General features: G+C 49.1%; 11 protein-coding genes across 11 annotated transcripts; 7 read left to right on the top strand and 4 right to left on the bottom strand.

The window, feature by feature from the left end:
• The first annotated feature begins 107 nt into the window (after positions 1 to 107).
• On the top strand, positions 108 to 1535 carry VE01_05356 (uncharacterized protein). Its single transcript, XM_018274820.2, has 3 exons — positions 108 to 227; positions 282 to 599; positions 664 to 1535. Exons 2-3 carry the CDS (start codon positions 370 to 372, stop codon positions 1244 to 1246), a joined length of 813 nt encoding a protein of 270 aa, XP_018130228.1. The 5' UTR covers positions 108 to 227; positions 282 to 369; the 3' UTR covers positions 1247 to 1535.
• VE01_05357 (uncharacterized protein) lies at positions 1458 to 3929 on the bottom strand. The gene is made up of 3 exons (XM_018274821.2): positions 3656 to 3929; positions 3426 to 3562; positions 1458 to 3361 (listed from the first exon to the last, which is right to left on the bottom strand). Exons 1-3 carry the CDS (start codon positions 3716 to 3718, stop codon positions 1690 to 1692), a joined length of 1872 nt encoding a protein of 623 aa, XP_018130229.1. The 5' UTR covers positions 3719 to 3929; the 3' UTR covers positions 1458 to 1689.
• Positions 3930 to 4471: 542 nt separating this feature from the next.
• On the bottom strand, positions 4472 to 7816 carry VE01_05358 (uncharacterized protein). The gene is made up of 6 exons (XM_018274822.2): positions 7668 to 7816; positions 6904 to 7617; positions 6686 to 6855; positions 6495 to 6636; positions 5918 to 6446; positions 4472 to 5868 (listed from the first exon to the last, which is right to left on the bottom strand). Exons 1-6 carry the CDS (start codon positions 7761 to 7763, stop codon positions 4808 to 4810), a joined length of 2712 nt encoding a protein of 903 aa, XP_018130236.1. The 5' UTR covers positions 7764 to 7816; the 3' UTR covers positions 4472 to 4807.
• A 297-nt stretch (positions 7817 to 8113) lies between these two features.
• VE01_05359 (uncharacterized protein) lies at positions 8114 to 11846 on the top strand. Its single transcript, XM_018274823.2, has 7 exons — positions 8114 to 8688; positions 8742 to 8823; positions 8872 to 9342; positions 9392 to 9704; positions 9751 to 10067; positions 10117 to 10563; positions 10693 to 11846. Exons 1-6 carry the CDS (start codon positions 8200 to 8202, stop codon positions 10410 to 10412), a joined length of 1968 nt encoding a protein of 655 aa, XP_018130237.1. The 5' UTR covers positions 8114 to 8199; the 3' UTR covers positions 10413 to 10563; positions 10693 to 11846.
• VE01_05360 (uncharacterized protein) lies at positions 10666 to 11876 on the bottom strand (the record flags this gene model as incomplete). Its single annotated transcript, XM_018274824.2, has 1 exon — positions 10666 to 11876. The coding sequence occupies exon 1, from the start codon at positions 11674 to 11676 to the stop codon at positions 10666 to 10668; it is 1011 nt and encodes a 336-aa protein (XP_018130331.2). The 5' UTR covers positions 11677 to 11876.
• Positions 11877 to 12004: 128 nt separating this feature from the next.
• VE01_05361 (uncharacterized protein) lies at positions 12005 to 14108 on the top strand. Its single transcript, XM_018274825.2, has 4 exons — positions 12005 to 12406; positions 12458 to 12880; positions 12932 to 13341; positions 13390 to 14108. Exons 1-4 carry the CDS (start codon positions 12340 to 12342, stop codon positions 14038 to 14040), a joined length of 1551 nt encoding a protein of 516 aa, XP_018130330.1. The 5' UTR covers positions 12005 to 12339; the 3' UTR covers positions 14041 to 14108.
• Positions 14109 to 14288: 180 nt separating this feature from the next.
• VE01_10784 (uncharacterized protein) lies at positions 14289 to 15591 on the top strand. The gene is made up of 3 exons (XM_059464235.1): positions 14289 to 14881; positions 14988 to 15295; positions 15359 to 15591. Exons 1-3 carry the CDS (start codon positions 14512 to 14514, stop codon positions 15515 to 15517), a joined length of 837 nt encoding a protein of 278 aa, XP_059320218.1. The 5' UTR covers positions 14289 to 14511; the 3' UTR covers positions 15518 to 15591.
• A 504-nt stretch (positions 15592 to 16095) lies between these two features.
• On the top strand, positions 16096 to 17336 carry VE01_05362 (uncharacterized protein; the record flags this gene model as incomplete). Its single annotated transcript, XM_018274826.2, has 2 exons — positions 16096 to 16822; positions 16893 to 17336. 2 exons carry the CDS (start codon positions 16096 to 16098, stop codon positions 17201 to 17203), a joined length of 1038 nt encoding a protein of 345 aa, XP_018130329.1. The 3' UTR covers positions 17204 to 17336.
• Positions 17337 to 17701: 365 nt separating this feature from the next.
• Positions 17702 to 21315, top strand: VE01_05363 (uncharacterized protein; the record flags this gene model as incomplete). The annotated part of the gene is made up of 4 exons (XM_018274827.2): positions 17702 to 18192; positions 18295 to 20293; positions 20377 to 20824; positions 20898 to 21315. Exons 1-4 carry the CDS (start codon positions 17797 to 17799, stop codon positions 21313 to 21315), a joined length of 3261 nt encoding a protein of 1086 aa, XP_018130328.1. The 5' UTR covers positions 17702 to 17796.
• On the top strand, positions 20428 to 23889 carry VE01_05364 (uncharacterized protein). Its single transcript, XM_059463695.1, has 7 exons — positions 20428 to 20824; positions 20898 to 21770; positions 21872 to 21876; positions 21930 to 22117; positions 22171 to 22760; positions 22826 to 23031; positions 23088 to 23889. The coding sequence occupies exons 2-7, from the start codon at positions 21534 to 21536 to the stop codon at positions 23398 to 23400; spliced, it is 1539 nt and encodes a 512-aa protein (XP_059319702.1). The 5' UTR covers positions 20428 to 20824; positions 20898 to 21533; the 3' UTR covers positions 23401 to 23889.
• Positions 23890 to 23949: 60 nt separating this feature from the next.
• Positions 23950 to 26892, bottom strand: VE01_05365 (uncharacterized protein). Its single transcript, XM_018274829.2, has 6 exons — positions 26266 to 26892; positions 26130 to 26211; positions 25799 to 26069; positions 24610 to 25744; positions 24387 to 24550; positions 23950 to 24329 (listed from the first exon to the last, which is right to left on the bottom strand). The coding sequence occupies exons 1-6, from the start codon at positions 26315 to 26317 to the stop codon at positions 24288 to 24290; spliced, it is 1746 nt and encodes a 581-aa protein (XP_018130326.1). The 5' UTR covers positions 26318 to 26892; the 3' UTR covers positions 23950 to 24287.
• Positions 26893 to 26903: the final 11 nt, after the last annotated feature.

The raw sequence follows: 26903 nt of genomic DNA on the forward strand, positions 1-26903 counted from the left end.
TATGTGGCAGGGCCCGACTCCCCCGAAGGCGGATGTGGGTGGCAGAATTGATTAGCGTTGCAGGGGGCCAGCTTTGAATCTCACGAGCCATAACAAAACAAAGCTACAAGCATTCTAGATGGGTGACAACTGATCAACGACAATAATGATAATCTCGACGAAGTACTAACCACGCAGGAATTCGATTTGAACGCCCCGAGGAGACGCCTGACTAACCGAATCGCAAGGTACTTGTCTCTCACCACCCAATGTCAAAGACCTCCGTAACTGACAAGCCATAGCAACATAAATCAACGACCTCCCCCCAATGCAGTAGAAAGGAAACTCGAGACGAAACACCCGTGTAATAGAAACTCTTGAGGCGTCATCATGTCGGCCCCTGTCATGAGGCTTTCAACTCCCTCGAAAGCCCCGTCAACACCAACTGCGCAAACAACACCATCCACGCCCCAAACAGGAACATGGCAACATCCACGCTTCGCTGAAATCGCGCGCCGCCAAAACGCCACGACCTTCTCCGACCGCAATGTCCGCTCCGTCGTCTACAACGTCGGGAGTCTTTTCGTCTGCTGGATTGGGGAAAACTTCATCCAATCAAAGTAAGTCGACCCCATTGTCCCCTGCCGCCTCTATGAACAAAACCACTAACCTCCTCACCTCCAGACTCCCATCCCTAATCGACCTCACCTCCAGCCTCCAACCCTACCCCCAATACATCTACAACCTCCTCCGCCTCCTCTTCCTAGCCAACATCCTTATCGCCATCCTCCCCCTCCTCCGCCCCAAAGACACCCTCGCCGACATCCCCCTCACCCCCGCCCAACGCTCCCTCCTCGGCCTCCCCGCCTCCTCCACCCCCCCAACCCCCGGATCAACCTACATCACTCCCCCCCGCTACGCGCGCTCTCCCGCGCCCCGCAACTCCGGCTCGAACACCAGCTCCCCGATCTCCGGCAGCCCGTTGAGCGGTCGCAATAGTCCGATAAACGGCGTCGAGGGAGGGAGAGGGAGCCCGTTCAACCCGAATGCGAGTCCGTTGCTGCATAAGACTTTCAATAATCAGAGGAGGGATAGCTATGGGAGTCCCAGCCCGCTTGGGAGGGTTGGAGGGGGCGAGCCAGGGACGCCGAGTCCGAGTGGTGCGGGGAAGGCGAGCGTGGGGTTGAATAGCAAGTGGTTGTATGAGAAAGGACGGAGGACGAGCCAGGGAGGGTCTGGTGGGCGGTTGTTCAATAAGTTGGATTAGTGGGTGGTTGTGGTGGTTTAATGGAAGCTTGGGGACGGAGGGTGCACTGGCGTATATGATTTTGCCATTTTAGAGTTTTGGTGCATGCATGGCTTGAGCCGCTACGGCAGCTCGGAGTTTTCTGTGTAGAAACACGATCGATGATACACGTAAAAAACCTACATGCATATCCGTGTGCTTGGATCTTATGGGACTTTGAAGCGATGTTTGACTGATTTGTACAATTCTGTGTGCTTCTAGTTTACACTCTATGTAATGACCTGTAGACACTAAATATAGGAAATCCAAGGATATATCTTTCCCATCTATTTCTATACTATATCCGTTTATAAGTATTTCCCCAACCCCATCTATAATGCAATAATGCCGCAAAATCCAAATTCGCTCTTCCATCGCCAGATCCAGTTTGGCGACGGGGCAATTGATGATGAAAAACGCCTTCCCTACTCCTCCCAGATATAACCCCACCCCTCGACACCCATCCTGCGCTGCAGCCTCCTCCCCTTCTTCCTCCTCACCGGTTTCTCCTCCTTCTTCTTCCCCTTCGACTTCTCCGACGGCTCAACCGGTTCCTCACTCTGCTTCCCCTTCGAATCACCCTTCCACGTCCCAGCAAGCTCCTGGTCCGTATAATACCCCTCTTCCGTCTCCAACCTCCCATTCATCTCATCCAGCGACCCCCCAGCCGACAGCCCCTCAGGCGTCCACATAGTCGGCACAACCGTATCCGAGCTCCCCATATTCTCAGACATCTGCGGCCTCCGCAGCGCAAGATCAGCAGCATCGAGCTCCTCACCCTCATCGAAGAACCCGCCCTGCTTCTCACGGCCCTCCATATACGACACCGCCTCCTCCAACCCCGCGCCCTGACCATCCTGCTTCCACACCGCCTTACTCAGCTCCCTCACACCCGCAACGATCGTCTCGGCATTCTCCCACGGCAGACCAGGCAATCCCTTGCAGCGCGAAATATGCACAACGCGGTGTCTCGTCTCCGCCCACACCGGACTCCTAAAGCTGCCCGAATCGCCCAGCGCGCCCTCAAACGCAGTGATGGCTATCGGGCAGCCACCGCCGCTCGGGGCCGTCCTCTCAGCAGCCTCCTTCCTCACCTCTGAGTCTGCGCCGCTCCAGAGCCGCAGCGCGGCTTCGGGACCAGGTAGCCACGCGAGCTGGAGGATGGTTGTTATTTCCGCTTTGGTGAGGGTGTGGTTTGGGCAGATGCGCTCGAGGCCTAGGAGAGCGAGGGAGAGCATGCCGGTGGGGGAGTCGCAGAGGGCGTAGGCGAGGGTTAGGGTCAGGTCGCCTGAGAGGTGGCTTTTGGAGAGGCGCGTTGCTTCGTCGGTGGTGGAGAAGACGGGGCGTTTGAAGAGGGAGGGGCCTGTGCCTTGGCGGTCGAGGATTGGGCGACGGGGGGCGTTGTCGAGGGGCTCGGAGACGGTGGTTGCGTCGAGTTCGGCGGGGCTGGGGGGGGAGATGCCGGGTTGGTCGGAGGGGCGGCGGGTTGAGGCTGCCCAGTCTGCGGAGGTGTAGCCGAAGATGGAGGCGTGGAAGAGTTTGGCGAAGGAGTATTTTAGGTAGCTTAGTGGTGCGGCTGTTGGACTCGGACTTAGGACTGCGGGATCGATGATGTGCATTCCGAGGCAATTTGAGCTGTGCCTCTCGGCGATGAGACGGGGGAGGTGATAGTCGATGTTCGCTGGGCTGGCTGCCGCAGAGCCGGTGCCAGTGGCTAGGTATTGGTTATAACCCAGTATTGACATGAGGCGGTTGAAGATATAAGCTGTCGAAGCGAGGAGTGGGTCGTTCGGCGAGGTATTGAACGGGTCGCTGAAACCGAGGCCGGGAATCGAGGGAACGACGAGGTCGTATGCTTGGCCTCCATCTGCCGGAGAGTGGAGGGCAGCAAAGAGCGGCGAGAATGAGAGGTTTGTGAATGGAAAGGAGGGGAGAAGTAGCAGCGGGATAGCGTTCGCTGACTGCGACTTTATGTGGATGAAATGAATGCGGAGCGGTTTCCTGTTCTCAGCCCCAGGGGGGGTGATAGAGACGCGGAATTGCGGGAGGGTATCATTGAATAACTGTTCTTGTCCGCGCCAATCGTATGTTTCGAGCCTGCCAGTGAGTTAGCACCTCTATAATCGGGTGTATATGAAGAGCGGTGGTTGTCATGGCGTACCAGTAGTCTACCAATGGCTCAATGATGGACTTGGGCGTGCCCATCTCCCACTCCCTCCCCTTGTCAAGCGTCAGATCATGCGGCAACCGCGTAACCTCGAGCTTCTTCCTCGTGAGCTCGAGATATTTTGATGATACCTAACATCCGGTGTTAGCATACACCAACAACCTTCTTGGCCAGTCTGCCCCTGCCCCGCAACTCAGGTACAGGAGAACAGTAAAGTTACTTACATGGGCCCTATAAGTTCTAACCTCCTCTGGAGATCCTCCAACTTTTACAAAACTGTCATCCATGTTGGGTAATTGCGTATTCCATATAAAAAATCGACAAAAGCGTATGGTAAAGAAGGAAGTGTATACAAAAACGTGGTCAAACAGAACAAACGTCGCTGGAGCTCACATGGAAATTATCTGTTTCCAAGTTATTTCGACAAGCGGCCGTTTTATTTTCTAACCTAGAAGCTACTAAAATGGTGGCGAGGATGGGGCCGATATGGTACCTTAGAGAGGTTAGGGAGGAGCATATCTGGGCCTATCTGTGAGAATCTAAGCCAATCTTATCTCTACGTGCCATTAGCGATGGCGTTCCCCCCACCTTTCGGCATAAACTAAATCAGCTCCGAAGGGGCTAAACTAGATATGGTTAGGGGTAATTGACTCGCGACCCCTCAACGACGTCACAGGGAGCAGGGGGTTACGTAGTTATAGCCGTGAGGTTCTCCACTGAGGTACTTATAAATGTACTGACGACTCTGTGTTGGAGCATGTACCTCCATGGATAGGCCGGGGAGCCGCATACGCTTCGTACAGCAGAGGAAAGATTTGAGGGATTAGAGTGCAGGGAGGCGCAATTAAGTGCGGAGTTATAGTAAGCGCTCAACAATATAATAGGGCAGTAATCGACTTCACGGAGTATCTACGGGAGGATGTGATTGCTTTAGTCGTTGCCAGCACGTTGTGGTTGAAGCTGAACTCTCCCCCCCAAAGATAGAGCTCGGAAACGAAGTCCACACGACCAGATTCACGACTCGAGCCAATAATATAAGAGGACAATAATCAGACTTCATGGAGTATCTACTGAGGATGTGGTGGTTCCAGTTGTTGCCTGCATGTTGAGTTTGAAGCTGCAGTCTTCCCAGAAAATAGAGCTCGGGAAGTATGGTCCACACAACCAAATTCACGACTCAAAACACCCATCATTGAACCAACAAAACCCTCCTATCATGACTTATTTATCTCATAACTGCGACTATGTTCCGCTCATCGCGCTTCCTCACCCAGTCCAGCTCGGTTTCCCACCCCATGAACGCCAGCGCTGAAACGGTAGGTACTGAAGGAAACCCCAGCTCTGCACAATAGACATAAACCTCTCATATCACCCCTTCAGACCACCGCACTTCTAGGCGACGCCGCCCTCGCTCCATTCCCATCGCCACCCTGCAATGTTCCCCTATTATTACCCGCCTGCTGTGCATTCCCCGTACTGCCTCCCACCGCCAACTGCCCTACCCTCCCAAGATTCATGCTACCAATGCGGGACACGATGTTGCTCCCCACGGCATCAACCGCGCCTCTCGGGCTGGCCAAACTCGGTCCTGCCGCTGCAGTCTCCTGAACGCGGAAGAGTCGGATCGACGTCCCGTTCCATACGCCTACTGTCCCTTTGCTGACCTGCATCTCGCTGACGTACACGAAGCTCCATAGGAGGGACTCGTACCAGCCTAGGCTTAGTGGCGACCACTCGAAGGACTGGACGCGGATGTCGGTTTGGTCGATGCCATGCGGTTGTGAGTCCTGGATGATGCGCAGGATGGATGTGCTTCCTTCAGTACCAGAGCCAGTGCGTGGGAGCAGCGGTGTAACTTGGTCGATGATGTTGAGGATGGTGTGGAGTGGTAGAATTGGGAGCCAGGATTCGATCCATTGCGCGGACGGTTCGAATTGGCCGTTGGTGTTTTGGGTTGGACCGCCGAGGCTGGTTGTGCTGTTTTGGCGTGAGAATGTGGGAGTGCCTGCTGGTCTTTTGCCGCGGGCTTTTTCGGACATGCCGCGGACCTGAGTTGGGACCGCGTCTTCGAAATCGGATGTTATTGATGACGCACGCGAGGGTTGGTCAGTGGGCGTAGAGTATGATGGTGTCATAGCATGGCCGTCGTCGGTCTCGTGGTCATCGTCGTCGTCGTCTCCGATGGCAAATGTGTTCTCTTCCTCGGGGATATTTTGCTGAGACGGGCGACGGTGCTGAGCTGTAGTTGGGCTCTGAATACTGTCCATCGAAAACCTGGGTAATTCGCTGTCGTTTGTTGTATCTCCGCTTTCATTTGCCTCCTTGCGGCGCTGGTTTTGCCGTTCAATTTCGGCCTGCCCACTTTCGAGCGTGAAGGATCGTAATGCTTGAAAGCGTTTCCTGTTCCGGATAACGGTATAGATGAAGTTTGCATTTTCTGTATGGTCAGTTGGTGTTTAAAGCCAAGATATGGATGTATCACATACTGTGGTATTGGTGCTCAATAATTGCGTTCATCGACTCCAGCAGTGATTGTAAGAGTTCATGATTACTTTCGTTTGCGAGGAGGAATGAAGGCGCGGACATGGATGCGAATAGATGCTGGAGTTTCGAACTCGTGATGGCGTTAATGTTGACAAGATAACCTGAAATGTTCGCGATGACTGCTAAAAGAGCAGGATAAACGGCCGATAGCTTGCCCTGACTCGTGGTAATGATCGAGAAAATAGACTGTATCAAAAAATCCGAGTATGATCCATTAAAGGATTGGATCCTGATACTCGCCGGCAACGTATCCTGAGCTAGGAATTTCTTGTTCAGGCTGGTACCAAAATTTGGCTCCACGCTCAAGGTTTGCAGTAAGAAGGCGCACATCTTTACTACGCCCTGCTTCGCTGGATCTAACTTGTATTGGACAATGTAGAATATTAATAATATCACAAAGTCGTGCGAGCGATCCGTATCTATGATAAAGGACCGGAATCGCTTGTTGCATTGGGTTATTTCCCAGAACAACTAGGATAGTCAGTAAATATTAGACCTCACTTGATATATGTAACGTACCATGATTATTTCTGGTGCACACTTTGTCGATGCATGGCTCCCAGGCAGGTACGAGGTGTTTGCAACGATAGGCTGGTTTAATATCCTTGTCATGCCATCCACCATAAACTGGAAATCCTGAGGTCTATGGAGGCGCCCGAGGCTACAGGAGGTCAGCGCGTTATAATTTGACACAGGAAAAAGGCACTCACAAATGGCGATAATAATTCTTTTGGAGGTTCGACGGCCCAGCCTCAGGCACAGGATAAACCAATGCAACAAGAAGAAACTGGATAGCGTAGGTGACGAGTATTTGCTTGGGGTCTTTGAAGACCATGTGGTTGTATGGAACTGTCCAGCTTGCTGGGTTATATTTCAAGGTCTATAAAGGTTAAAATGTGTACACTGTAGGACATGAAGCCAAACTTACAGTGTTGAGCAAAGAACAAAGCACTGACAGGACAACCTGCTTTTCGGGGCATGTTGTAATATAGGTGATTGCTTTGATCCCGACCACTGGCAGCATGTTGGCGCTCATATACATCGACTTGGATGTCAAGGTAAGGAGCAGCCGTAAGATTTCGCAGCGATTGCTTTCAAACTCCTTGCTCGTCCCAACGGGTGTGTTGCAACCGACCCCGCTCTGCCATATCGCATATGAAACCTTGTTCTTTCCCGTTGCCGGAATCGTGAATCCTCCGAAGAACAGAAGGTCGATGAGCGTGTCGATCAACTCTTCAGCAAGCGGTTTGGCATCCTCGTATTTCTCATCCTCGGATAATGCCTTGTTCGGCGGCAGAGACGCCTCGGTATCGTCGAACAGCACATCTGGCGATATGGAAGCCTTCCTCGTCAGCTTCCTTCGCGGGCCCCAAAATATCCTGTCTTCCCATTCGTGCAAACTGTCGGACTCGTATAAATATGGTAGAATTCGAGTGAGGACCCTCACGCAGTTGAGAGCGTCTTGTTCGGGAGCGATTTCTGGATCTGGAAAGCTTGGATGGTTCCGTAGCATGGAAAGCTGTGTGACAGTGACCACCATTAGAGTTTCTAGGTTTTCTTTGGCGTCATCTCTAGTCCGGCGGACGTCGGCTGGAGAAAAAAGATTGAAGACATCTTCAGCGCTTTCAGGAAGTTCCCAAAACTGCCAACTATTAGCGGAGAGTAACCTTGGTGTGTATGATGATAGCTCACAGAAGTCCAGTAGGGGTCATCGGCAGCAATATTTCGCTCTTCAGAGAGCTTGAATATGCCCTTCTTGAAGACAAGCTTCGAGTCAGAGGCGCCCATGATGGTGGTTTCTGAGATTCATCGATGTGGTGGTTGGCAGCAAGGAACCCCATATTGAGGCCATTCGATTGACCGGGGTTCTCGCCTCGGAGCTACCTTTCTCCGCAAATGGACAGGTCCAGATTCACATCAAGCTTGTAGATCACGATTATTCCCCATTTAAATTTAGTTTAGATAGGAGTTTAAGCTTCAATTTACTAACTTTGCAATGACTTTATTTATAAAAAAATCCGTGGAATTGTACGTTTAATTCAATATTGTAAAAGCTTTGCCTATGAATGAGTTGTCATGTGATCTGCAGTTGACTTGCCCCTCTCGAGATGGAAACCTCAACAACACATTCTTGGCAAGTTCATGTCACCATAATCGCCTGCAATGTTAGGGAAAGAAGCCAGAATCCAGTATACACTATCTTACTCGTCAAACATTCATCCCTATGTCCCTTTCTAAGAAAAGCGCCTTCTCTTGTGACCAGTGCAGGAAGAGAAAGGTCCGATGTGGCGGGGAACAACCTTTCTGCAAGCGTTGTGTCGCACGAGAAGAAACATGTGAATATAAATTGCCGCCAACACTATCATATACCCAAAAGTTGGAAAGCAGAGTCGAAGAATTGGAGCGCCTTGTGTCACAGCTACAAATACCGCCAGCGAAGGAGTCCAGTGGGTCCCCGCAACCTGGATCCCCTAAGCCGAGAAGTGGGCTTCCACCGGTCTCCTTTGAAGGCTTGAAATTTGATAACCAGGGATCCATTACCTATCATGGGGCAACAAGCTTTTTCCATTTACCGAATGCTGCGTCGGACAAGCCGTCGACTGGTATTGTGTCAGATGACCCGTCAGCAAGCCTTGATGGCGAACGCATAAGGCAGAAGCTCGTCAGCAATGCATGGCACCAACGAGCTTTGGAGACCTTTGCAGAAACGCCAGTAAGAACCTATCAAACAAGTTACATCTGGGAATGATAACTAAACAGCTGCAGGAACCGTTTCAGTTTTTGCTCAAAACCCACTGGTGTTGGATTCAGCCGCTGTTCAACTTTGTGTATAGGCCGGCTTTCACACGTAGGTATCTTCTCAAAATTTTACCAATGGTGGCTAATACAGAAAAAGGTGATATGGAGGTCTCGGGCCCGTATTATTCGCATGCATTGCTAAATACTATGCTATCGCATTCTATTCGTTGGTGTAAAAAGAGCCAAATCAGCCACCTGCTTGTGCCATATGAGGACGGCGAAGTATTCTCTCGGCAGGCACGCACCTTGCTGTTTGATGAGCTGAGAACTGGTCAAAGCAGAATTCCTACAGTCCAAACTCTTCTCTTGTTAAGCGCACAAGAATGTAGCTATGGCAATCGTACCCAGGCGTGGCTTTACAGCGGCATGGCATTTAGGCTGATCGAGGATCTCGGTATCTGCATTGACGGCCAGAAATATGCCGGGTCAGTGCGGCTATCAGATGAAGATATTGAGATTAGACGACGTGTTTTCTGGAGCTGCTACTTCTGGGATAAGATGATAAGTCTCTATCTTGGCAGATCACCAACGTTACAGCATTCTAACGTTAGCCCGCCTCAGATCATGTGTGAGTACCCCTTCGAAGTTGTGCTACTATTGCTTATACGTACTTGCAGTGGATGATTCGGCAGAAACCGAGCTTTGGAGCCCGCATGGTATTGTATATCCCGAAGGCATGGAATACGCACCAACACAGGCTCATTCTATATCCTGCTTCGTGAGAATGTGCCAACTCTCCGAAATATTCAATCAGATCCTCATTCACATCTACGATCCGCTGCAAGAAAACTCCGAAGACGAAATTCAGAATTGTATCATGGTTGAAGGGGAAGCTCTGAAATCGTGGTGGCAAGACCTTCCGAATTTTCTCAGGATCGATCCCAGAGAGATGCCACTTCAGTGCCCACCTAGCCATATTGTCACTCTGAAGTATGTACTGTAATTAAATGTGGTAGCGTATGCTAACGAATTCTAGCTGCTTATATCATACCTTTACGATTCTTCTTTATCGGCCAATGCTATTTCAACGCTCAGAGGTCACCGACCAGAAACCAGATCCGAATCATCTAGTGGAGTGTATTTCGTCTGCCACTTCAATTATTGCGATCTTCGACCTATTTTGCAAAACATTTGGAGACAACTATTGTATTCTCTCACTGTCTTACAGTGTTTATACTGCAGCATCGATATTCTTGCTCCAAGTTCAAGCTGGGATGTCGCGGGATGAACAGACCTTAGCACGGCTGAAGTTCTCTATATACTCCCTCGAACGGGTAAAATCAACCAACCCAGGTAGGCATTCCCCATGCTTTATTTTGGCTCGGCTTACAGACTCGTATAGTAATTACCAGTGCATTGGACCTAATTACCAAGGCACTCTCCAAATTAGACATCGACCTATCAGGACTTGCCATCCATAGTCTTACCCCTACAGATTATACCCCGCCTGTCCAGGGTGAATTCCTCCCACTTCTACCCGATCCGGTGCCAATTGTACCGCAGGTAGGAGCAGATGGCAACCTACAGGATGCATACATTTACAATTTCAATCCTGACAACTTCGAGGTGACAAAGGAGATGCTCGAAGCCTTTTCATCTCTGGAGCCCGTCGATGCGACAGTGTCGCGATTGTGGTAATAGGGCCATTAAAATAATGATGAATGCCAGTAATTCGTACTGGGATGCTTGTCAAAGGCTCTGGCAGCCCATGCATAGAGTTCACACATCATCACTATGTCACTTCGGACACGCTGATACACGATGCAGTAACCTGCTATCTTGGCTTTGGGTATGTCTCGCTTTTCTAAATTTTATCATCAATCGCTCCACTGTGGTCAGCTCTTTCGTGGTTATTATCACAAATCAGTCTGCTGTCTGTCTTGTGTAAATTCTATTTTTCATTGCTAACTGACCACAGATCTTCAGCATTATATTTAAAAATCCTCTCTATAAGGGTATTATCTTCCCCGCACCACTCCACCACACTTTCCACAAATGGCTTGATGTCTAATCCTTCGAATCGTGTATGCGGCCAATCGGATGCAAACACTACCTGGTTCGGCGCAACTCTCAGCAGCTCTTTTGCCATAGGCTCCAAATCCAAATGTCCAGCATCTGGGCTCAGCCGATATGGTGCAGACATTTTCAAATATGTACTTCCTTGCGATAGAAGGTTGACGAGCGACGTAAATCCCGGGAGGGAGTATGGGTCACCAGCGACTGGATACCCCAAAGTACCGGATAGCGTTGGGCATCCAAAATGATCCAAGCAAACCTTCACTCCCAATTTCGGAACAACGGTCTCCAATATAGTTGCCGTATTGAGCGGGACATAAAGCTGCAACACCCAGCCATATGAGCGTATTATGTCCGCATATCGTTGCAAGGTGGCCGTGAGCTCAACTGGATCCATCTGCTGGCCCACAGATTGCAGGTTGATTCTGACTCCTCGGACCCCTATCCTGTGCCACACATCGAGAGTTAAAGAATTGATTGATTTCGGATCGAATGTTACAACAGCGCGCCCATTTTGGGGGCCAATCCTGCGTAACGCATCGAGCATGCACGAGTTATCGTTGCCATAAATTGATGGCTGGACGAGAACGATCTTTTGGATGCCTAGTGTCGACTCGAATGTTAAGGCGTCTGATAGAAGATGAGGTTCGGGGGTATATTGTGCCCCTTCGGCGAGAGGATATTGCGTTGGATCGACTACGTGCATATGGCTATCCCATGATTTGTGGGGGATCTTTTGAAGGAGTAATTCTCGAATAGAGGCTTTCTGTGTTGGGCGTGAGCCGGTCCAGAATTGTCTCCAAGATGATGCTCTGGCTAGAAAGAAAATAGGACGCATAAAGCGCCTCATGATGGATCTGGCTAGGCCAATCACAGATATGATCATTCTCCGCACAAGCTTTCAAGGGATATTATATAGAATATAGATGAGATAAAAGAGTTTGTAAAGGAGGCTCGACGAGAATTCGCGTGGCTACGGCATCACCAAGTCTTGTAAGAAGTGCGAAAATGAAGAAAAAGAGAATTACAAATATATACTTCCAATTAGTCCACCGGATAGATGACTCCGTAATGCGTAATTGCGTGTCCTCGGCATGTTAAGATACCACTAGCCACGTTGTGGGCAAAAATACGATTTTGCTAGGTCTGTAAGTGTTGAAGTCGGCAGTCGTTTGCCGCCTCGTTTGCCATCGGAAGTTGACCGAGAGCGTGGACTTGTGGGGTTTGTACAACGCGTGCACGGTCTCGGTCAACTTCCGAGGCGAGACTTCATCTCCCAACTTCTCTCCTGTCAGCCTCATGGTAGAGCATACACTGCTGGCGTCAGGTTAGCATTTCTGGGCAACTTCACTCTGGTGCCGAAATCGGGAATATATAACGGATACCACGCGAAGTTCACGTTTTACGCCCCCCGCAAAATCCGCAATGAACGTTGGGTCACAACTACCCCACATCTAACAGTTGAATAAAGCTGGGGTTGCTTCCCCAACTTTTGCTATTACATTTTTGGCACATTCGTTTCACATTGCTGCTTATTTACCGAGGCGCCATGTTTGACATCAATCCGTACTATGTATTCACCATTCTGGTGATTGCGTCAGGAAGTATTCCGAAAGGTAACCGCATCCCGAATCTTTGCCACTACAACCACTAACTGTATTATATAGGATACGACGAAGGAGGGTTCAGTGCCTCTGTTGGATTGAATTCATTCAAGAATGATTATGGGCTAGCAGCCTCGCTCTGGAAAAACGACCCATCAGGCCTCGCAGACCGCAAAGCCAACATATCATCGTTTGGCGTCCTTGGTGCGGCGTTCGGCTCGTTAATCGCCCTTGCTCTCACCGATAGACTGGGTCGATTACGATGCTGGCAACTGTTTGTTGTGCTATGGGCTAGCGGTATCTTCATGCAGGTCTTTTCATCTGGTATTGTTGGCTTCATGCTATTTGCAAGAATTTGGGGCGGGTTGGGGTCCGGAGGACTTACTGTCGTTGCACCCCTTTATCTCTCTGAGATTGCTCCTGCAAAGACCAGAGGAATGATTGTCAGCATGTATATGGTGCTGCTTCTCACATTCCTGTCGATTGGTAGGTGTACCCGAAGCGTGATGCTAAGACAACAGCACTAACTATAACCAGGCTTCTTCATTAATTATGCTGTGAACGCCACTATGCCCGTCGGTGCTGCTCAATATCGCCTTGTCCAGGCTATACCGCTTATTCCCGTTGGAATTGCCTTCATATGTTCGTTCTTCTTGTCCGATACGCCTCGATGGCTAGCATCAAAAGACCGTGGCCAGGAGGCTCTTGCGGTTCTTGAACGTCTCCGCCACTCTGACAAGAGCGACCCTGCTCTGTCGTTGGAGTATGAAGAAATCCAGCAGCAAATACAGTTGAGAGAGCAAAACCTTGATGGAGTCCCAATATGGACAATTTTAAAAGAGATTGCTACGATATCGACTTATCGCAAACGATTCTTACTGGGCGCTGCTATGCAGACTGTTGCACAGTGGAGCGGAGGAAACGGGATCACTTATTATATTCCCGAGGTACGATTTAACGTCTCCATGTCTGATATGTACTAACAATTAATTTAGATTTTCACCTACGCAGGCGTAGTTGGAACCAATACCTCTCTGATTACTTCGGGCGCATACGGCATTGTGAAGCTTGTGTTTACACTTGTCTTTACCTGGGGTCTTGTTGATGTATTTGGACGTCGCCGATGCATGCTTACTGGCCTCGGACTTCAATGCATCACCCACATCTACATGTCAATATACATGTCCATCTTCGCTGACTCCGGCAACAAGTCAGCATCCGATGCAGCCATCGCCTCAGTATTCATCTACGCTGTTGGGTGGTCAATCGGTCTCTGCACGGTGCAGTACCTCTATGGCACGGAAATATACCCCACGCGCATTCGCAGCGTGTGCTACGCAACAAACATGGCGCTGCACTGGTTCTTCCAATTTGCCGTGGTGCGCGTAACGCCAAATATGTTCGGGAGTCTTGATGTGTGGGGCGCGTATATTTTCTGGGCGATAGTCTGCGCTGTTGGATTCGTCCTGCTTGGTATTTGGGCCCCTGAAACAAAGGGAATTCCAATGGAAAGAATGGAGGAGCTGTTTGACGGCCCCTGGTGGATGGGCTGGCGTGCGAAGGTCGATTTGTCAGAGGTCGGCGTGGAGAACCATGCAAGAAATGAAAAGGAGAAGCTTGCCCTAAAGGAGATGGAGAAGTTGTAGGTTATATTTCATGTGGGAGTGATCATAGCTATATTTTTAATATATTTTTAATATTTCTATCGAAATCCTCTTACTCCTCGCAATTGCAATGCTCAAGCGGTTTCGGGTTCGGTGTTGATAAGTACGTGCTGGCCATGCTTACAACTCCGCCGTTTCGGAGGAACCTATCCCTAATTCAGAAGGAGCAAGTCTTGGCATAAATGAATAATAGCTGGTGTGCCAGTGCTGACAAATTCTTCAAGCTTACATATGGCGATTAAGCTTTATAAGTTGGAAATAGCTAAATGATATGGCGTCCAATAAGAAGCTACACTTTTCTGTTCAAATAATGATCAGACCGAATTAATATCATAGGAAACCATGTGTCGTTCGTAGCTGACCCTTCTATCCTTTGAACTCCGAAATCGCAGACACCATTTGCTGGCAACTCCGAGAGCTTCCTTCAATTTTGTCATCTACAAAAAGTATCTAATGATGGCGTCGAGCGGGCTGGGGATAATCCAATTCATCAATACATCTCGTCAAGGAGAAGCTACGTCGGCGGAGGATCAGCGGCGAGCAAACTCGCACGCCGCTCGCATAGCTCATGCCAAAACAAGACGACTCCGTACAATTGAATACCAAGTTAGCAAAGCTAAAGAAGCACTGAAAGGTACCCAGAGTTGCGAAGACCGAAGTATAATAACTACGAGCGGCGTTCAGCCAATCCCCGGCGATATGATCGTCATAGAGCAATCGATATTGCCTAGTCCCACGAGCCTGTTGGCATCGGATCGGAAAGACCCCTTTGATAGTTTTGGGAGGGCCTTCAAACCAGTTGAACACTTCCTACTAGATCATTGTAAGTCATGCCACCGCCTTTATTGGTATTGTTGTGAGAGAATCAGCCTGCTTTGGATCTGTTATGAGAGAATCAGCCTGCTTTGGATCTATCTAACCCAGTATAGACGTAAGGGTTGTAATACCACACATGGACCTAAAGTGCAACAAGCTTGTTGATTCAGGGAAGTATGTGAATTTGATGACAGGGGAGTGGGTGCGGCTTGCACTCACTAATGTTGGTACTCAGAGTGGCGTCTTTCTCGCCGCCTGCCGACATCTTGTAGAACAGCAGCAACAGCACAAGTACTCGCAGCTAGCAACCCAATATAAGTTGTACTGCATACAGGCTCTACAGAACGCAATATCTTCCGAGGTATCATCGATGATTAGCGATGGGACCGTTGGTATTGGCTTATTAATGGCATATGACGAGGTGAGGAGAATGTAGCATTTGCTCTTCCAAGGTGAACCTGCTGACGAGATTATGAAACTCCAGTTGTGGATCGGCGACATCTCTATGACTAGATGTCATTTGGAAGGCGTACGTAAGATGACAGAACATAATGGCGGGATGCATACGCTCGGTTTAAATGGCTTTCTAGAGCGCCTCATCCGCAAGTTTCTCTGGGAAATAAATCGACGTAATTTAAAGTAAAAATGTCAAATACAACGTCCTAGTTGTTTCAATATCCGTGTGTAAAAGCAAGGAAGTGTAATCGTTTAGGGGGGCTTCAAAAATATAATTTATGTGTTAGTAAATAGCACCATAGTTTTAATCCATATGTACCCAGATATCTAAAATACGCATCTCCACAACTCCACAAACTAAGCTCTAATTTCGTCAGTACCTCAGATCAGATCGAGTTCCGTGGCACTAGAATGGCAGCGTTGAAAATGCCAAGACGTCCTCCTTCCGTTTTGGGATGAAGGTGGGTTGGCTCCTTTTCTACGAACCGCACCAGCTATCGAACACAACGAGAACCAGCGCTGGTATTCAACTTGAGGGGATTGGAAATCAAGGAGCGGAAAAGAACCTGAATTTGTCAGAGACGGCCATTTGTGCTCCGGAACCTACAATGCGAGCCATAAGAGGAAGCGTACTTGGGCCAGTCATGACTTCTATAAGAATGAAGCCCCTCCTCAAAGTGACCCCAAATAAAATCGTCCCAAGCACAAGGACAACAAAGACAGCTTCTTCAAATACATATTCCAAGCAATCAATCATTATTTACTATGACTGAACCCGCAACAAACATTCCTAGAGGCTCTTGGGTCCTCGTCACAGGCGCAAATGGGTTCGTGGCATCACATGTCGCCCAGCAGTTCCTTCACCGGGGTTACAAAGTTCGAGGAACAATCCGAGACCTTGAAAAGTCCTCCTGGCTTATCCAAGACGTCTTCAAATCCTATGCAGACACTGGCGACTTCGAGCTGGTTGTTGTTCCCGATCTTGCTGTCGCAGGTGCCTTCGATGCTGTGATAAAGGGGGTGTCTATCATTGTCCATGCGGCTTCAATCGTCAATTTCTCTCCGGATCCAAACGAAGTCATACCTCAGACAGTTTCCGGTGCTACTTCCATCTTGGACGCTGCTCTGAAGGAGCCGTCGGTCAAGGCATTCGTCTATACCGGCTCAATCGCAGCTGCTGTGCTCTATGACCCAGAGAAGAGTGTCCATGTGGAGCGGGATACCTGGAATGAGGCCGCCGTACAGTTTGCCTGGGCTCCGCCACCCTACGACTCTTCGCGCAGTATGCATGTCTATCAAGCAAGTAAAACTGAAGCTGAAAAGGCCGTCTTGAAGTTCCTTGCTGAGAAAAACCCGAACTTCAGCATCAATTCCGTCGATCCCTCAACTATTATGGGAGAAGCTCTTAATAAGAAGCACCTTGAAACCCCATATTCGTATCTCAAGGTATTATACGACGGAAATGTCGGCTTCCTAGCCGACATACCATCAAGTAGGCCCCCTTATTTCTAATCAGCAACCACAGGTTGAAACCGCAGTTCTATAGCTAACAGTTACTGTAGTAATACATATTGATGTCAAAGACGTTGCTCTGCTTCACGTTGCAGCGGCACTGGATCCCGAGGTTAATGGCGCACGCCTCCAAGCATGGGGAGATAACTGCAATTGGAACGATGTGCTTGCCATTGTGCGGCGGCTCTATCCTCAACGAAAATTTATGGATGATCTCCCTGTCCATCCACCACTTGCTGTGACGACTGATTTCAGCCAACCTCTGGCTTTGCTGAAGAAATGGGGCCACCAGGATGGATGGAAGTCTTTGGAAGAAACCGTTGCCGATAATATGAAGAACATCTTGGAATGGTATCCATAGAGCCTGTTTGGGTTGGGGGATTTGTTTGTATGAAAATGTAGATGGGCCAATGACTTCATAGTTCGGATTACCTATATTTACATATATCTTACCCTCATAAATAGCTATCTCTCGTGGAAAGGAATTATTTGACCTACTTTTAATCTAATTGCATGCTGATTGTCTTTCAATAGTCTAATAGGCTATCCATGCTCCTTTGACCATGTTTTGTACACTCTACGGTCTGATAGGATTCTCATACTTCACAAGCAAGGAAAGGCGGTTATTTTAACTATACACTATTTTCATTCATCTAGGAATGAATTTGTTCTTCAGGTAACTACTAAGACGCCTGCCGCCTCCTAAATCACGATGATTGGGGTGTGGTAATTAATCGTTCCACTCGCCCATTTGATTACTGATATGACGTGTTGACCCAATCGGGATGTTCCGACTCGTGATTTATGACTATATTCGCTCATTCTCGAACTGAATAAGCTGTTACTTTATCTACGAATAAATAAATTCAAGGTTGAATCAAGTTATTACGTGAATGCTGCTGCAATATTTGCAAAGTCGACAACTTGGTCGATTTTGTGAACAGTGTCCTGGAAATGGCTTCGCCAACACCGGAATTGCATAATAACGGTCGCAACAACAACCCGAGAATCAACTTGGAATCTTCTCCAGGGTCTCTCAGGGCTAACAATAATGCTTGTTTGGATTCGAGGAATTCACCCACGCCGTTAGTCAACAATGAGACCAACTCTCATCCTACCCCGGCGCCCTCCATATTCAAAAGAGCATGGAGTAAACTGGGTATCGATAGAACCGTAGCGGCCTTAGTATTCAAAGGAGCGCTGGCACCCCTAATAGCAACGGCTATTTACCAGAGCAAATCTGTTGCAGAAATCTACGTGAATTTTGGGTATTTGATCATAGTGGTCTCTATCTTGGCTGTTCCGATTCTTCCACGGGGAAAATTCATGATGAACATGTCTATATCTGTGGTAAGTACCATGTTCCAGTCGCAGTTGTGTGTCTTTAGTTTTATAAAGGAATACTGAAAGAGAATTTCCTTGAATAATGGATAAGAACTGATCCGTTTTTAGCTACTAACTTGTTTGGCGATGGCAATGGTTTTGCTTGGCCAGTATGCTGGCATCAAGGCACGCCAGAACACGACTCCAGCTGGGGCATTGCCGGATATTGCACTTGGATATAACTCGTCTGCTGCAGCAGTTAACGCTATATTCTTAATGTTCAACCTCTTCGGGATAAATACACTACGGGCAGCTCGACCGGCGTTTAGTATTCCTGCCGTGGGATACAATATCTTTGTTCTGCTTGGATTTACATATGGACCTCAAATGGCAACAATAACTAGTAGCCTCAGATTTTCCAAAGAGTTGTTTTATTCCTTCTTGACTGGCCAGGCTATTGGTTCAGGTGTATCATTACTCATCTTCCCGATTTCATCAAGAAAAGTATTCTTCGGGGAGGCCGCTGGGTTTCTTCAGAGCTGCCGTGGATTACTTAAGTCACAAGTAGCATTTGTTGAAGCATTGGAGTATTCGCAAATGGAATGCGCCCCTCATCCAAATACGAGATTGGCATCCGGGGGTGTGTCGGAGACGGATCATGCCGATGATAACCAAACCGAGGAATCTGAAAATACGCGCTTATACAATCAAAGAGCTTCTTCATTGAAAGCATCCTCGGCAGCTCTACTTGCATTGGCAGGGAAACTTCGAGACGACGTCGTCTTTGCAAAGCGAGAGATAGCATTTGGCCATTTCCAAAGCAATCATATTCACGAAATGCACAGACTCTTCATGGACATACTTATCCCGATCGTGGGGTTTTCTACAATTACGGACATATCGGAGCGGCTTAACTACAGGTTTTGCACGGATACGGAGTGGACCGAAGAATTGGACTCCGCTGCGCCTACCCAGACTCAAGGTTCCTGGCGAAGGGGGGAAAGCGAGAGTGTTGAGTGGAGGGAATTGATTAGACCCTTACACGCGTCACTGAAGCCTTTTGTGCAAGTCCTTGACGATAGTATATTGCACATTTTGATTTTGCTTAAATTTGTTCCCAATCCTAACAAAACCAAATCGAAACCTAAAAAACCAACGGATGGTGCTGGAAGGGAAGGCGCCAGTTTTAACCAAGATATAGAAAAAGGTCTAAATCCCGGCGATATTGGCTTTGGGGACTACCTGGACAAAACAATCGACAGCTATCGTGCAGAACGGACAGAAAATCTTAAAACATGGGCTGCTGATAGGGGCCTTAGTTGTATTTTTCGGGACAGCCAGGAGCGAGCCCATTTACCGCCAAACCCCGACCAAGGAATGGACGGCCGCCATGGAGGTTCTAGAGACAGTCGATTTTCCGAGAGGATCCATCTTATATTTTATATGGAATACCTTATGTACTCCATTTCAAAAAGGATCCTAGCCGTCGTTCGATGTGCCGAGTCAAGGGCTACAGACGGAACATTGGAGAGACGACAATTCATCTTTCCTTCTCTCAAGACCGTGACAAAGTTGGTAAAAGGGCTCATTGATGGCGAAGATTCGAACCCAGGAATCTACAAAACCGGCGGCGTGGGAGCCGATGTCCAGACAGTCTCTCTTGGACACTCACTCCAGACTCCCAAAGACCCCGAGCATCTACCTCCCAAAGGCTCCTGGCAGGCGTTTGGCGATCGACTCAGAGTTATACCTAAATTCTTTGGATCTGATCCCTCCAAGTTTGGCGCGCGAGTGACAATTGCGTCGATGAGTATCGCAATAATGGCATACTTACATCAAACACACATGTTTTTTATTGAACAGCGAGTGGTATGGGGGATAGTGATAATTTGCCTTGGGATGAACCCAACGACTGGCAGCGCCGTGTTCGCCTTGATAACAAATCTAGGCACAACCGTGCTAGCAACAGTCGCGGCATTCATTAACTGGTATATTGTTGGACAGAAGACGGCCGGAATTATCGTTTTTCTCTTTCTTTTTCTTATGGTCTACTTTTACTTCCTTGTCAAGTACCCTAGATTTCTGGTCGCTATTGCTTCAGGGGCAATCACCCACGTACTAATCGTTGGTATGTACCACAGCTTTCCGTTTCTGAAAATCTAACGCCATTGTATTCTTTGCGAATTAGCTCTGATGATAATTGAAATACAGGGTATGAACTACAGGTCCGCGTGGAGGGTATAAAGGCAGCAACTTCGACGGGCCAGGCATTTTATGAGATATACTTGTTAGCCCCCTATCGGCTTCTCGCCGTTGGAGGTGGCGTTATCGTTGCCTACATATTCACTATCTTCCCTGTGCCAATTACGGAAGCTTCTGTCCTTCGCAGAGACTTGGGGACTTCATTATTCCTTCTCGCCAACTACGTCAACTCAACAACGTCTACTGTCGACAATCGATTGCAGGACAAGGAAGGCGACATGAGTCTTCCCTCCAGCCCAGGGCGGAGACTTGAAAAGTCACGACAGGATTTACTACAGAAGCAGTTTGCTTTGCAGAATTCGATGAGACGGAACTTGTCATTTATGGATTGGGGTCCCAACTTCGGAGGCGAATTTCCCAAGGAAATGTACACGTTGATTATTGATGAAGTTCAAAAGTAAGTAATACGATGAAGGACTATCATCGCCCCACATAGATGGGACGGAATCTAATGCTCGAATAAATTGCAGTATCATCAACTACCTTGCAGTAATTAGTTTCGCATCCGAAACATTTATAGCTGCACGCAGGGAGTCGCCCTCCCCGGTTTGGCTTTCCGAGTTTGCAAAATCGAGGCCAGAAACCAGCGCTGAAGCACATAAAACCACGTCCTTATTAATTCTTCTCTCTGCTTCCATCAAAAATGGAAGGCCTTTGCCGCCATATCTCGACGTGCCGTCCGATTCTCACCTCTCCCAGCAGATACATGGCGACAAGGCGGATATTATGACATTTAATAACCTGAATGAGCCGGGGTTTCGAGCTCTGGCTGCTATCAAGTTGGCACAAAGCTGTATGGCGGATTCGCTCTCAAGAATTGTTGACCCTGTGAGGGAACTGGTAGGAGAGGTGAATTTTAGCTATCAGATTGTCGACTCAAATGAATAAGTGTGGAGCGAGGCGAAGCGAGGGTGAGCTGCATGAGTCGCATGTTTAACAGGGTGGTGAGGCGAAGAAATACTTTCGTGTCAATTTCGCGTTACTCGCGTCAATTTTGTAGTTCCGGAGTTTGTCCATTATAGCTTGGTTAGGTGCTTTGCTCTTATTTTCCATAATTCGCCATTTGTGAGCCATAAGCGCCGAAATTGCACCTACGGTTGGCAATTATGAAGGCCTCCTTTGTACGTTCATTCATGGTGGCAGTGGCAGCGGCAGCAACGCTCGATCTCACAGTCACGACGAGCGGGGGGCGTATTACAGGACATAAGGCGCCAGGGGCAGAGGGCGTGCATGAGTTTCTTGGTGTGCCGTTTGCGAAGCCGCCGGTCGGAGAGCTGAGGTTTGCGCCACCAGCGAAGTTGGGACCTGTGGCGTCGAGTGACGTGTTTGTCGCGGATAAATTTGTGAGTTTTTCTGGGAAGAGAGTTACGGAGAGAGTTGGGGGAGATATTTTGGCCAATAGATTCTACTAAATGGGAACTTTTGGTGACTTGAGTGATTTTAGTCGAGGTAAGGAATCGTTTATGTCGGTAGGTTGAGGGTATGTGCTGATGAGCGTGTAGCGATTGTCCGCAGACAGGAGGTAAGGCGGTAGACTACCCAGAGCACACGCCGCAGTTCCAGAAGATCATTAATGCCTTTGCAAACACTCTTGGGAACCCGATGGGAGAGGATTGTTTGCATCTGAATGTGTGGAGCAAATCCACCGCGAAGAAGAACAAGCCTGTCCTGGTGTTCTTCCATGGAGGCAGTGAGAGTCTCCTTCGTCTTTGTCTGCTTTCTAAAGCTAATGCTACATTCTAGGATGGGCGTTTGGCGGCACAGACACCCCTTTTTTTACTGGCAAGTACCTCGCCGACGCCGAGGACGTTGTCGTCGTCACCGTGAATTTCCGCCTTAACATCTTCGGTTACCCTGGCGCCCCTGGCGAGTCCCAGAACCTAGGCATGCAAGATCAGCGCCTAGCCGTTGAATGGATCCACTCCAACATCGGCGCCTTTAACGGCGACTGCTCAAAGATCACCATCTTCGGACAGTCTTCAGGGGGGCTCGCCGTCGACTTCTGGGCTTACGCTTATAAGAGCGATCCCATTGTCGCGGGCGTTATCGCGCTCTCTGGTAACGCTTACAGCTTCCCGCTTAATACGCTCGAGTTAGCGGCGCAGAACTGGTATAATGTGTCAGACCAGCTCGGATGTGGAGCGCAGGGAAATACGATGGCATGTATGCGCCAGGCGAACTGGGACGATATCCGTGCTGCGGCTGCAAAAGTCCCGGCACCGCCAGGAACGAGCCAGGCGCGCGCACAGTCACCGTTCCAGGCTACGATTGATGAGAAGCTCGTCTTCTCAGATTACTACGAGCGCGCACAGGCTGGGAATTTGGCCAAGATTGTGAGGAGACTCCCTTGCCGAAGTTATGTCTTTCGGAGACCTGAATAATGGGCTAACGATTGTAGCCATACATGGTTGGGAACAACCACAACGAGGCTGGGTACTACAAGGTACCAGCGTACGGACAGGGCAAGATTTTGAACCAATCCGTGTGGGACGACTTCAACCTCGAGAGTTTCACCTGCGCGACTGCTCTTGAGGCCGCGCAGCGTGTTGCGAGCGGTGTCCCGACGTGGCGTTATAGACACCACGGTGACTGGGACAACACTAGGTTCGTCCCTTATACTGCAGTATATCCACGAAGAGTAGACACTAACCGCCTTCTAGACTCTACCCCACCAGCGGCGCCTACCATGGTGTGGACCTAAACATGATATTTGGCGCCTCCGCCGACGTCAGCGGCCTCCCCGAAGTCGCCGCTCAGACAACGGCCAAGGGACACATCCAAAAGGCTTACGCTGCCTTCGCAGCTGACCCCGTCCATGGGCTCACCAAACAAGTTGGCTGGCCGGCCTACAACCCCAACAAGAATACATTGATCGAGCTGTCCCTGAACAATAACCCGCAGCCCGTGTATTCGAAGGCATCAACGTATGATGCGGAGTGTGCGCAGTTCTTAGATAATTATAAGGCGACGTAAATGGAGCGGACCTTCTACTTCTACCGGCTTGTGTCACTGTTAAATGCACTATAAATGCAAGAGATCAGATATTGCCGCCAACTCCCCTATAATATCATTGATAAAGCGAAAAAAACAGTCAAAGATAGCTGATTAAAAATCGAATCGTTACTAAAGACAGACTCCCTATCAAACCTTGCTATGTGAGATCCGCATTGAGACTATAGCATATACTCTAGTATGCGAGTAGCTCTCACACGGGACCATAGACTCAAGAGATTAAGGCATCCCGTCCGTTCTGCCATACACAAGCTTGTGTATCCTAATAGTCTCCTGAGCCCGCTATGGTTAGCTCGGAAGCATTGTAGTTGTTTTTGTTTTCCCTTAGAGGGGTAGAAGAGGTGCCCTGCCACCGGGATGCGGTCAGCTCAGTGGGATTGGTTTGAGAGGTTTGGGGACGGAACAAGGGTCATCTGGATATCCTCTCTTGCGGATGCAAACGAATGCGGCGATGATCAACTCTACGATGGTAAAATTATTTATTACTAATCATCCAAAGACGAGATTGACCCCCTTTTCTCTACAAATGGTTCTCTAATCCACCTCCTCGCTCTCGTCACCCCATCGCCACACTACTTTAACGATCTCCCATGCTTGAGTAATATTTAGCATTCCCCATCTCCATCCCTGCACTAAATGATTCTGGTATTTAGTAGAGACACTGAGCTAAAATGAGACCTGCATGTGGAAAATTGAATATGTCACTCGTAGGTTGGTACAATTGAATGTAGAAAGCCCCCAATTCTACCCATCTATCTAATATTTGCGACTGTACTGGAACATAAATGAGAATTATTCAGAATACAAAATAGCAAGTCTTGTCACTCCACATGTAACTCGTCTAGTCATCAGTAGAGGTTTGTGTACTGGGCCTTGATCATGTCGGCGGCCTAGATGCAGAATTAGTCAATCTGACAATAGTTGACGTTTTGGTCTGTTGAACTCACCTTCTCAGCAATCATATACACCGAGTTCTGAGGACGGCAGTCGGGGATGATTGGGATGACGGAAGCGTCAACGACACGGAGATTCCTGATGCCGTGAACACGGAGCTGGGGATCTACCACACCCTGTTGGATGTTCTTGGACAGCCGGGTGGTGCCACAGGGGTCTGAATGGTATCCTTTGTCAGATCTAGCATCTATAAAAAGGGGTCGGATTAGGACTTACGGAATCCAGTCTGTGATCTTTCCAATACGACCCTGTTCATGGCTTCGTCGGATTGGATGGGCATCTCCCAGGGATAGTCTCCGACCACGATATCCTTAATGCCGTCACCCTTTGTAAGCACATCATATGTCCAGCGGACACCCTCGCGCATGGCTAGGATATCTAGGTCGTTACCGAAGAAATTGAGGTTGATGAAGGGCTGTTCGAGCGCATCCGCCGAGTTCAACTTGACTTCTCCCGTGGATAGGGGGCGGAGCAGGTCCACAATTACCGTTAGGCTGCTGCCACTAGGAGGTGTAGGGTAATGCCACTGGAACGCCGAGGAGAACATGGGAACAAAATCCAATTCGAAGTGCGGCTGGCCACCAGGACCGAATGGATCAAGGCCTCCGTTGGCCTTCTTGGCATCCCTATATGCGGGGTACTTGTTCAGTCGCTCATCAATGCGTGGGAAACCGACCATCTCAAGTAGGGCGCTGCTTAGTGGGCCCGTCTTGTTGCGTCGGTAGGCCTCCACGGACCCATCACGGGCCTGGCCAGCGCGGAGGAGGTGGTCGTCAAGGCCATAGCCATCCTTCAAACGCAGAACGAAGGGCACGATGGGATGATCGAGCAGATTCTGTCCTACATGAGGGCTGTCCACCATGACATGGATGTTGTGCTTCTTGAGCTCAGCAGCAGGGCCGATACCAGAGAGCATCAGGAGCTTGGGGCTCTCGAAGACGCCTTGGGAGACGATGACTTCGTACTTAGCATTCAGAGTGATCTCGTCTCCTGTCTCGGGGTTGATCACGACGACGCCAGTGCAGACCTTAGTGGTGGGGTCGATGATGAGCTTTTTGGATTGGACCGACGCGAGGACAGTGACATTTGGCTTGCCCTTCAGGAAAAGAAAGCTTCCTTGACGGGTGCCGTTGTAGATGGTATCCATGCAGTGGGTCAGGCCAGCCATGGTACCGGAATAGATGTCCTCGGTGAGGGCATGTCCCTTGCTGGTCCAACCTTTGGTAAGGGCGTCACGGAATGGTTGCATCTCAGGCAGTAGGTGGGCATGAGAGATTTGAAGGGGTCCGCCAGTCCCAACTTTCGACAGATCGCTCGGGTAGAGCTTCTCATCGTCATGGTAAGTCGCGCACTAGATAATGCTGATTAGATGGAAATCTTAGGACATATTGTTGAAAGACCTCACTTTTCTGAGATATGCGACGCAGTTATCCCACGTCCAGTCCGCGCCACCATACTCTTCCCAGTCATCAAACGTTGCCTTGCTGCCGGGAATCCAGGTAAAGTAGTTAGCACAGCTGCTTCCTCCTAATACCTTGCCGCGGGTATTTGGTTTCTCAACACGTTCGTAATCATCGCGCTTGATCATGGTTGTCTTGTAAGCCCAATCATATTTGCTGCCTCTGAGATCAAAGGCCTTTGCGGGGGTGGTAATATCATCGATCTCCTCTGGATTGCTACATGCCGAACATTGTCAGCATAATTAGAGAGGGATTGCTCCTCCGAAGCCTACTCACCTAACACCAGCTTCTATGACCAACACTTGCACCTTTGGGTTCTCTGCCAGGCGACCAGCAACGGCGTTTCCTGCCGTTCCACCTTCTTGATGTTAGAGAGTACAGGATGGAGGAACAATTGGGGTAGTAAGCTTACCGCCAACGACGATGAAATCAAAGCCCTGGTTGTCTGCAATTCTTTCGCCCATGATGGTAATGTTATGGGTCGACCTAACGAAACTGGTATGAGAACAGTAGTATCTTAGAACAAACTTGATATATCAGCGGTAGATCTAGGTGCCTGATGTATTGTGGTGATAAAACTGCTGAAGAGGGGTCGGTGATGGGATATATATATTCAGCGCTCTACAAGCAACTGACGCTACAAGCAACTGACGGAGAGAGAGCTTGGGCACATATTCACGCGTACACTTAATCCATCCATATTCGTACTTGGTAATTCATAGCATGTCCGGAAGGAGATTCCGGAGGCATACAAAGTGGCAAAGCCTTGGTTGATTTGTATGTATGCCCCGAATCACCACAAGATCTAGGCCCGCCACGGGAACGGCACAACAATAAGACGCGCTAGTCAGCGCTTCGGAAAAGCGGTATATTCCAAGGCGCTGACTATCTTGTCTGACTATGCCGTTTTAATATGGCCGTTGCAGTATAACAAGATTAATAGGGCTAATGACGACTTGTTTACGGGTATTATGGACCCCAGACGCCAGAGCCGAGCTCCTCCCGCACGAGAAAGTGGGTCTCGCGCGAGAGATAGCTTTTACATCCGCG

The sequence above is a fragment of the Pseudogymnoascus verrucosus genome (genome assembly GCF_001662655.1).
Source record: "Pseudogymnoascus verrucosus strain UAMH 10579 unplaced genomic scaffold scaffold_22, whole genome shotgun sequence".
NCBI classification, from domain to species: domain Eukaryota; kingdom Fungi; phylum Ascomycota; class Leotiomycetes; order Thelebolales; family Thelebolaceae; genus Pseudogymnoascus; species Pseudogymnoascus verrucosus.

Bases quoted from the DNA above. Each gene is read 5' to 3' on its own strand.
- VE01_05356 (XM_018274820.2), top strand. From the start codon at position 370: ATGTCGGCCCCTGTCATGAGGCTTTCAACTCCCTCGAAAGCCCCGTCA. The intron at 600-663 runs GTAAGTCGACCC...CCTCACCTCCAG, and splicing joins GAAAACTTCATCCAATCAAA to ACTCCCATCCCTAATCGACC.
- VE01_05357 (XM_018274821.2), bottom strand. From the start codon at position 3,718: ATGGATGACAGTTTTGTAAAAGTTGGAGGATCTCCAGAGGAGGTTAGA. The intron at 3,563-3,655 runs GTAAGTAACTTT...ACCGGATGTTAG, and splicing joins TTAGAACTTATAGGGCCCAT to GTATCATCAAAATATCTCGA. The intron at 3,362-3,425 runs GTACGCCATGAC...ACTCACTGGCAG, and splicing joins GAGCCATTGGTAGACTACTG to GCTCGAAACATACGATTGGC.
- VE01_05358 (XM_018274822.2), bottom strand. From the start codon at position 7,763: ATGGGCGCCTCTGACTCGAAGCTTGTCTTCAAGAAGGGCATATTCAAG. The intron at 7,618-7,667 runs GTGAGCTATCAT...AATAGTTGGCAG, and splicing joins ATGACCCCTACTGGACTTCT to TTTTGGGAACTTCCTGAAAG. The intron at 6,637-6,685 runs GTGAGTGCCTTT...GACCTCCTGTAG, and splicing joins AAGAATTATTATCGCCATTT to CCTCGGGCGCCTCCATAGAC.
- VE01_05359 (XM_018274823.2), top strand. From the start codon at position 8,200: ATGTCCCTTTCTAAGAAAAGCGCCTTCTCTTGTGACCAGTGCAGGAAG. The intron at 9,705-9,750 runs GTATGTACTGTA...AACGAATTCTAG, and splicing joins AGCCATATTGTCACTCTGAA to CTGCTTATATCATACCTTTA. The intron at 10,068-10,116 runs GTAGGCATTCCC...AGACTCGTATAG, and splicing joins GGTAAAATCAACCAACCCAG to TAATTACCAGTGCATTGGAC.
- VE01_05361 (XM_018274825.2), top strand. From the start codon at position 12,340: ATGTTTGACATCAATCCGTACTATGTATTCACCATTCTGGTGATTGCG. The intron at 12,881-12,931 runs GTAGGTGTACCC...AACTATAACCAG, and splicing joins TCTCACATTCCTGTCGATTG to GCTTCTTCATTAATTATGCT. The intron at 13,342-13,389 runs GTACGATTTAAC...CAATTAATTTAG, and splicing joins TCACTTATTATATTCCCGAG to ATTTTCACCTACGCAGGCGT.
- VE01_10784 (XM_059464235.1), top strand. From the start codon at position 14,512: ATGATGGCGTCGAGCGGGCTGGGGATAATCCAATTCATCAATACATCT. The intron at 14,882-14,987 runs GTAAGTCATGCC...AACCCAGTATAG, and splicing joins ACACTTCCTACTAGATCATT to ACGTAAGGGTTGTAATACCA. The intron at 15,296-15,358 runs GTGAGGAGAATG...ATGAAACTCCAG, and splicing joins TATTAATGGCATATGACGAG to TTGTGGATCGGCGACATCTC.
- VE01_05364 (XM_059463695.1), top strand. From the start codon at position 21,534: ATGAAGGCCTCCTTTGTACGTTCATTCATGGTGGCAGTGGCAGCGGCA. The intron at 22,118-22,170 runs GTGAGAGTCTCC...GCTACATTCTAG, and splicing joins GGTGTTCTTCCATGGAGGCA to GATGGGCGTTTGGCGGCACA. The intron at 22,761-22,825 runs GTGAGGAGACTC...TAACGATTGTAG, and splicing joins CTGGGAATTTGGCCAAGATT to CCATACATGGTTGGGAACAA.
- VE01_05365 (XM_018274829.2), bottom strand. From the start codon at position 26,317: ATGGGCGAAAGAATTGCAGACAACCAGGGCTTTGATTTCATCGTCGTT. The intron at 26,212-26,265 runs GTAAGCTTACTA...AACATCAAGAAG, and splicing joins TGATTTCATCGTCGTTGGCG to GTGGAACGGCAGGAAACGCC. The intron at 26,070-26,129 runs GTGAGTAGGCTT...TTCGGCATGTAG, and splicing joins GTCATAGAAGCTGGTGTTAG to CAATCCAGAGGAGATCGATG.